The sequence below is a fragment of the Gavialis gangeticus genome, unplaced genomic scaffold (genome assembly GCF_001723915.1).
Source record: "Gavialis gangeticus isolate Ggan-Ray unplaced genomic scaffold, GavGan_comp1, whole genome shotgun sequence".
In the NCBI taxonomy this organism is placed as follows: Eukaryota; Metazoa; Chordata; order Crocodylia; family Gavialidae; genus Gavialis; species Gavialis gangeticus.
Genome location: NW_017729024.1, coordinates 127,953,254 through 127,962,112, shown reverse-complemented (window position 1 = coordinate 127,962,112; position 8,859 = coordinate 127,953,254). Strand labels below are relative to the sequence as shown.

The 8,859-nt window shown below is 38.2% G+C and overlaps 1 protein-coding gene across 3 annotated transcripts in view; it reads right to left on the bottom strand.

Moving 5' to 3' along the window:
- Positions 1-2,627: 2,627 nt before the first annotated feature.
- The window catches only part of HMGCR (3-hydroxy-3-methylglutaryl-CoA reductase), a 24,361-nt gene continuing 18,129 nt past the window's right edge, over positions 2,628-8,859 (bottom strand). For all 3 annotated transcript variants that reach the window (XM_019517699.1, XM_019517701.1, XM_019517700.1), the window contains exons 16-20: positions 7,014-7,184; positions 5,768-5,908; positions 5,483-5,641; positions 4,706-4,860; positions 2,628-4,564 (exon numbers count right to left, since the gene is read on the bottom strand). In XM_019517699.1, the coding sequence (XP_019373244.1) occupies positions 4,510-4,564; positions 4,706-4,860; positions 5,483-5,641; positions 5,768-5,908; positions 7,014-7,184 (681 nt within the window). In that variant the 3' untranslated portion in view covers positions 2,628-4,509. The remainder of the gene's footprint in view (positions 4,565-4,705; positions 4,861-5,482; positions 5,642-5,767; positions 5,909-7,013; positions 7,185-8,859) is intronic.

Below are 8,859 nucleotides of genomic sequence, written 5' to 3'. Positions count from 1 at the left end.
TTCCGACCCTAAATCTATGAAACTATGAAACTATGACAGCTTTGCTGGTGTAGCTGTACAACTGAAGCTTTCCAAGGGTTAACCTCTCCCAAGTTTGGGCCCATGACTAGTGCAGGAGAAAGAGAGAGGTAGGATCCATTCTAAAGAGACAAACTAGTTCCAGGGAACCGGGGTTGGATATGGACACTGTTGACAATGGGGTTTTAATAGATACGGGCTAACAGGCTTGAAATGATATCCTTTACCATCAGACAATGATTAGACTGCTTGGAGCTCTGAGCAGCTGACTCCATCCATCCAGTTGCAAATGCTTTAGGTCTGTGTAAGATGGCTAGTTTGTGCCTAGGGTGACTACAGATAAGCTTGGTCTCTTACAATGGACTTAATGATTAATGCAGCAGTTCTCAACTTTTTTAGACTCAAGTCAGCCCCCCATAATGTTTGAAAATTGAGACCTCCTTTCAAAAAGTAATTAATTTACATTGCTTGCCTCCTTGTAGAGGCTGGGCAGTAGGGGTGGGAGAAGTGGCCAGGCAGGGACAAGCTCAAGCCTGAACTTTTCTGCTAACCTCACATCTTGTGGCACCCTTCAAAGGATCTTGCAACACCCCAGAGTGCTATGGCACCCTAACTGAGAATCCCTGAATCAAATGTATGTTAAACTTGGTTTCAGGGAACCAAACATGGTCTGTGCCATTTATACAGCTGTGGTTTAAAGGATGTAGTGTAGAAGTTGACAGGTATTGAATCCCTAGGGGAAGAATGGATAGGCATTGCATAGACCACATCGTTATAAAATAGAATTGTGACCTGGGGCTTTAACCACAGGGGAAGATAGGATCTCTAGCTTTAAAAATGGAAAGATACATGTTTGGAAGGGAAATAATTGACATTTAATTTTACAAGATTAAGTTTCTGGGTCTCTTGGGCTACAGACAGACATTCAAAAAGCCTGAGCCTGAATTGAGTCAATCTTTGCAGGTTAGTTTAACTTGCAAAGCTTGAACCAATTTGGAGGTGGATAGACATTCTCTTTTCATTCCAGAAATGCAGGCACATGGGGAATGCTAAAGCACAGTGCTGAGCTGAGGGGGGACATGGCCAGGCTCCGGTTGGATGCTCTGATTAGGGAAGGGTTCCTGCCCCTCCTCCTGACCAGTGAGGGAGCCAGCAGGGAGTTGATAACAAAGCATTGAGTTATACAGCACAGAGTTACACAGGGAATTGTTACCATTTATTACCCCATCAAACAGAACAAAGCCTTTCTCCATTACTTCACGTTCTTCTTAAACAGCTTTTTCCAAAGAAGAAATGGAGGGACATTATCAGCTACCTGTTGGTTAGCTCCAACAAGCCCTAAGCCAACACTGTTTTATCTACCTTTGTCCTGTTTCCCACAGCATGGACTGTAGCCAGCATGTAATATGCTAGCTAATGCTGAGAGGTATCTGTGTAAGGCAGAGGGGAGGGGGAAGCCCTGCTTGAGCAGAGTAATGACAAAGGTGGGGGAGTAGGAGGAAGCCAGGCAGACCCCTTTATACATGCAGTCTCTGCCTGAGCTGCAGCCAGGGAGCAGAGGGGAAGGGTGCACTGCCCAGCCCAGAGAGCATGCTGGGGGACTCAGATTTAACTTAAGCCAAGAAGGGGTCTGAGACAGACATTGCATAAACCGGTTTGACCCAAATCAGTTAAGTCTGATACTACATTCAGCCAGGTACATCTCAAACCACTTTAATCCATTTTCAAACTGGTTTATGTGCACTGAACATCTGTTACAGGTTTAAACCAGTTTCTGATCACTTAAGTCAGCTTATGTGCAATCTCAGTTACTAGCCTTAGTGAAAGACAGGGATTGTGGGTTGAAGCCCAGATTTAAAGTGCTTCTGGACTATATTTAGTGGTGTCACAGCTAAAACTCCTAAATTTCAACTTTAAAAAGTAGTTTTGAACTTTCACATTTCTAACTTAAATAATTATACTTTATGCTGTCCTAACACATGTCTCTTTACTTAGAATCTTAACTCTTAGTCTAAAACTTTTGTTTAGAGTTTTCCATCCTCTTCCCAAATAATCTTGGCATTACAAAAACTGGAATTGTAGAGCAACTGACTTAGTATATTTTGATGCCCTAGTTATCACTGAGTAAATGCAATAACATTTAGAATTCCCAGACCAAAACAGCAAAGGATTCAGAGCAAATGGATCAGAAGACTGTTCAGAAGTACAACTGTGTGTAGTCACAAGGTCATACAACATTCAGAAAAAAAATTCTGCTCCAGATAATTATGACCAAGTTTTCCATAACCCCCCCTCCCCCCACTTCTTTTCTGGGAGTCAAGCGTCAAGTCAGGTCTCAATAGATACTGCTATGCTCAAGTGATTTGCTGAAGTGGAGCATCTTCTCCAACTCCACCAGCAGTTTTCTTTTTTAAGAAATAGTTTTTTGATACTACTAAAATACTTGAAAGAATCTCAGAAACGTGTAGGGGCTTCTGCTGTGTAAGGCAAGAAGTTATTATACTGTGCAACTAATCCTTTTGTTAACATTTCTATTTTTCTTACTTCATCTGTATAATTCATGACTTAGTGATGAATATCATACTTTAAATATCACAATTAAGCCAATATGCTTTTCCATTGTTTTACTGAAACTGAAAAAGGATTCTGTACCAAAATGTACACAATTTAGTAATAGTACAAAATGTTATTTCTGCAAGACAGAATGTCAGTTATATTCACCAAAATGAACACTGAACCAGCCACTTATTGCCAGCTCAGTGTTACTTTAAATAATAAGTCACTAGCTGAACACAGAAACAAAGCAGTTTCAACTTTGCATAAATAAATGGTAACTATTAAACAACAATATTTCAGGAAGATAAACATCCATGATATTTACATGCTACCACAGCATACCTAGCATGTAGTATGTCTTTGTGCTTGCACGTTAGCTTTATGAAACCAATACATTAATATTAATTATCTGATTTACTACAAACTAATACTTCATGATTTATACCAGACGTGCATGTTAGGAGACTAACATTCCCTTATCCCCCTGGAACACTTCTGCATGCCAGTAAGACGCATGTTACCCAACTTGCTAAAACCATCCTTCCAGCGAAGGAGGAAAGTTCAAGCCCATTAACAGTATGCTTGACCCAACTGATTTGACAAGGTTAACTCTGTAGCATAGCCTTCCTAGTGGCAAACCAACCCAAAATGAACCTGGGTTTCCTGCATTACTTTAAGGAACACCTGAAGCTACCTCACTGGTCCGAATACAGTACTTTTGTGTACAACTGTGTTTGATGTATTAGCTTTTCTCAATTGTTTCAATGGATTTCCATAGTAAGCATTTTCATAAGACAGACAATTTAGAATTTTTGGAAAATAAATATTTTTTTCACAAAAACATTTAAAAAGAATCAAACATAAAAACATCTGTAATATTAAATAACAGTGTGGTTTTCCTGGCTTTATTTTTTCTCAAGTTAAGTAGTAGCTATGCACCTATTCCTGGGGAATAAGTGTCAAACACCAGAAGCCATTCATGTGCAAAAACACCATACTTTAAAAGATAAGATTTTAAAACTGTAAACATCTGTTCTTGACTCCACTCACTCAAATCCATTTATATTTTATAAAACTGTGTAACAAACTGTATTAATACAGTCAAAGCTTTAAAATGGCCCGATGTATCATTTTTATAGGTGTATCAGTTAAGTTTTGGAAAAAACTCAGGATATACTATTTATACCTGAACAAAATGTCTGGACAGTTGAGGACAATGCTTTTTTTTTATTCCAGTACAGAATAATGTCAGATGATTCTGTACTTTGTAAAATAAGTACTTTCCTTAACGGAAAAATAATGCAACCCAATTATAATTTTAATGCTGCTTAAGTCAAAGAGCAGCAAGGGAAATACAAGTACAGTAACGTATTTACCAACTAATGTGACTTAGTAAAATTATCCCATAGCCTAATACCTAAGCTCAAAATCAGAACAAACAAAATTAAAATTAGGAATTCATCAATAGCAAGTAGGCTATCACTTTATATTTAAAACCCACTTTGTTAACCAGAAAACAAAGATCACATGGACAAATACATACAACCCAATTTTAACCAAATCATTTTTTTAAAACAAAGTACCTGACATAACTTTTCATCTTGGTTATTAGTTTACAAGTTAACATATTTTCAACCCATAAAGACACAGGACTGACCCTTTGGAAAGCAATGAATAAGATACGATGAATCCCTAGACCTCTAAAAGACATGTTCAAAACATCTGAAATAGCTCCACAAAAGGAGCCATTTTTAACCACTGAAGATGTTCAAAGGCAGAATGAGTTTCATTGATCACAAGTCTAATGAGCCTTTTAATTATCCTCCACAGAAATCGTTTTCTTGAAGATGATTTTCCTTCCAAAATTTAGATACTGTGTATTGTTCCTTTACACGTGATCAGTTTAACAAGGCTTAACTTCAGCTCTTCCAATATTCAAGCAGCTTTCTTGGTGCAGGTTCCTTGAAGATCCTGTAGATTTATTTTTGACCTAACAAAAATAGTAAATAAGGCATTTGAAGTCACTGCTCTGTGGTATATTCTCTCTCATACAATTTTTATATATTGTGCTCTATTTGGGAGGAGAAGAGGTAATGATGCAGAGAATGGTACAAAGCTTTGCATTTCTCACCTATTGTGGATCATGTGGCTTTTGACTAGATGCCCTGCTGCCAATGCTGCTATTAATGATAACTCCCCTGCCATTACTGTGGCACACACAATTTTAGCAAGTTGACGTGCATTTTCACCAGGGTTATCTTGGCTTGCCCCCTGAACCCCTAGCATCTGTAGATAAAAATAGTAAAGTTACACTTTAAAATCCAAGCACCAGTCAGTGTGTGTCTATCTGTTCAGAAAGAAAAATATTCTATTTAATTCATCACACCATGCAAACCAGCTTTAAGTCCCTCAGATACTAAAAAGAAATGTTTAGTTTTAGAATAGCATATATATATTAACCGATTGGCCAAAACATCTTGGGTGCCTGTAGACATGCGGGATGCCTACTCTGACATGAGCAGACTCGATTAACTGAGTCTGCTAGAGCATGCTAATTAGCATGCTACAGCAGCCTCGGTATCTCATGTATTCAGCATCCCTGCACTTCAAAATGGAGGCAGGGACACTAATTAACACTTGTCAAATGAACATTAGTTAAAGCACCTCTGCCATCATTTTTGTATGTGGGACACTGAATACACAAGATGTTGCAGGCAATTTAGTTAGAGCACCTCCTGAGAGTCACTATAATTAAAGCGCCTCTCCACCCCCAGCCTGGACATGTAAAGACCCTTATCCCCTTATGTCTACAACTTTGAAAGAGACATTACTGAGGCACACTCTGTACAACAGAATTGGGAGAAGTTAGTATAAAAAAAGGACAACAATTTCCTTTCATGTTCTGTACCTGCAAACAAGCTTGCTGTGGTAGTAAGTTGGTCCCTCCACCAATAGTTCCAATTTCTATAGAAGGCATTGTGCAGCTGATATACAGATCTTCATTAGTGGGACCAGTTAGCTCCATCAAAGTGATGCAGTTTGAGCTGCCCACGTTCTGTGCTGCATCCTTACATTAATATAAAAAAAAAAAAGAGAAGAGAACTTCTAGGTAAGTTCTAAATGTTGTGAAGCTAGTCAGTCATATTTAAAAAGTGAATATACTTAGTTAATATAGTCAATTCAAAGAACTTACCTGCCCACAAGCAATGTAGATGGCTGTAACAATGTTTGCTGCATGAGCATTGTAGCCACCTATGCTACCAGCCATTGCAGAGCCCACCAAGTTCTTGTTAATATTAACTTCAATCATAGCTTCTGTAGTAGTCTTCAATACCTGGACAAAAGCATAAGCTTTTATTGTACTTCTAATTAGAGGGCAGTAATAATCCCCTATTGTATCCTAGTAGAGCCCCCTTTAGGCTAATTCCATGGGAGTGAAATTTGCATAAAAAATAAATAAATAAATTAGTCATTCATTTAAGAAAGGAGCCATTGCAGCTGCTAAGGAAGATTTCCAATAAGAATAGCATGCAAACCACTGCAGCAATGCCTGCCACAGTCTACCGATAGTCCAAACATAGGTAACATGTATGTCAACAAGAACAGCAACAAACATGATTTGGCAGAAACATCACATTAACAAGCTATGAGTTTCAGACTGCTTCTAACACAGCTAGCAAACATCTTAAGTCACCCTCATCATATACCAAAACCTTCAGCTTCCTTTTAATTTTTATAACTATGTTATATATTTGAAATACAAAATTCTGTCATACCCTGAAAAAATCATATATTCAAAAGCAGTAGATAATCTGATATTTAAATATCAAGTCACAACAAATACTTTAGTGACTGAGGACTCATTTTTATTTTTAAATTTAAATAAAGACAAAAAACCCTCCAATTTTATCTGAAGCTCTTAGAGAATTTCCAATTTTGTGCTCAGGAGTGCAGCAGAGTGTAGGCCTGCAGCTACAGTTTAGCACATATTTACCATGAAATATTAGTTTGAAAAATTTTATTAAGAAATGAGTTTTACAAATGAACTTTAATTGGTAACTGTATAAATTGAATCAAGTTGTGTTTTCTGAACTGAGGGAAGCAATTTGATACCTCTTTTCAAAGCACTACAGAAATGTAAACACTAAAAATGGAAAATGATTACTGCAAAATGAAATGATGAAATTTAGATAACTGGATTAAACAGTACAAACTTCTTAAGTGTGAGATCTATCAGACTGTGAGATGTTTCTTCGCCTTGCTTTTGGAGACTCTCACCACTTACAATACTGATGTAAAAGCAAAGTGAGCTGTGATGCATGCAATTTACAAATCTGTTTCATGGTTCATTCATTCTTTTTTCTGTTTAAATCAAAATGAGCTAAAACAATTAGTTTAAAAAATGCTTTTTATGAAATAAGTAAAAGTAAGGTACTTACTTCTCTGACAACCTTGGCAGGAATAACTGCTTCACAGACAACGGATTTCCCTCTTCCCTCTATCCAGTTTATGGCAGCAGGCTTTTTATCTGTACAATAGTTACCACTAACAGCTAAAACTTGGAGATCAGGAAACTCTTCATGTAGTCTTACCAGTGCCTTTTCTGTGCCCTGTTAAAAGAAAAAATCTCTCTGAAGTTTAACTCCTCACAGATGCATAACAAAATAGTAGAGAGTTTTACTACCCATCCTGTAGCCAGTAAAGCATCAGCACCAAACCAAGCCTTTAGGTTTAGCATGCAACAGTGCTGCTCCAGAACAACACTGAAAAGGAACTATATGCTTTAGAAAGGGTGCTTGTTTCAGAACCCTGGACTCTCCTCTTGGGACATAGGTGCTGGCATACAGGAATGACAATCTTCATTCTATCTGTTCCTATACTCCTGGTTAATCTGGGGGAATAAGGAAGACAGACATTTCTCATCTCCACAAAGCACACTAACAGAGGACTAGAATGCACTGGCCATTAGTGAAGTACAAACACAATATGGATTGAAAATACAGGCTCCATTTTGCTCCTTATTTTGGAACTGAGGTAGAAGTGTCTGAGTTCTACATCCTCCATACGCTAGAAAAGCAGTCAAGTTTGTATCAAGTTCAGTGACCTTGTGAAGCACCTGCACATGTGCCAACTCCTTGATGAGATCTGTACAAAGGAGAACTTCGCTGCATCAACAGAAAGAGCCATCACTTGTACACAATTCTGGAAAAAAACATCTATTTTATGACAAGGACATGAGAAGAAGTGCCCCTGTGTAGCCAAACCTCTTTATGTGGATATGGCCATGGTTCATCTTTTCTTGTAGATATAAATCAGTACAGTAAAACCTGGATGGTTTGTGGGTTTAGGTTCCTGAGCTCCCTGCAAAGATAAGAATTTGCAGAACAGCCAGGAGTTTACATACAGCTACACCCAACAACTATACAGGACTCCTGAAGTGGTCCTACTGAGTAAAGAGGTACCCTTTGAAGTAAAAGCTACTAATGCTTGTGCAGCTTCTTTAATGTATTGTGAACCTTCTGATTCATCCAATCCAGGTTCTACTGTATTTAACTTGCATCTCAAATAGTGGATAAGCTGTTCTGGCTGTTCAGGCCAAAACAGGATTGTCAATAATTTCCTTAGAAAGAACAAGCATAACAGATTATAATTATAGAAGAACAAATTTTTGATCTAAGCCAGTCAAACAAACATATCTATAATAAAAAGGTTACTTTAACTCTCTTTTAAATGTCCTACTCTTGTTTATGGTCAAAGAGGTGAAGTCAAACCATTCTATGTTCTTACTCATCCAAATGGACATATGGGAAATTAAGTCCTATGCACACCATGTGCAGGGCACACTTTAATTAGTAATCCTTGGTGCTGACTAGCACAAAATTCACATGAGCAGTCAGTGTTAAACAGCAACAACAACATATATATGCCTCAGTGACTTGTGGAATACACACAAGGTCAAAAGTAAAAAAAACTCTACAGAACTTGTACTGCAACTGATGGGCCGACAGACAGATAATGAATGTGTTGCATGACTGAAGACAGCAAGAAACAGCTATCCAGTATACAGTGATGGGGAGGGCGTGGGGGGAAGCCATATCCTTCATCATAACCTTGATAGTATTTTTTGCTAAGAGCTGCAAGTATTAAACCAAAGAGCCACTTTATGACTTGGGAACTCCAGTCTCAGTATCATTAAATTAGCTCTCAGTTCATTCACCAACTTTAACACCCTCCCCCTCCCCCCAACACACACACACACTCCCAACACACTCCCCCCCCCCCCCC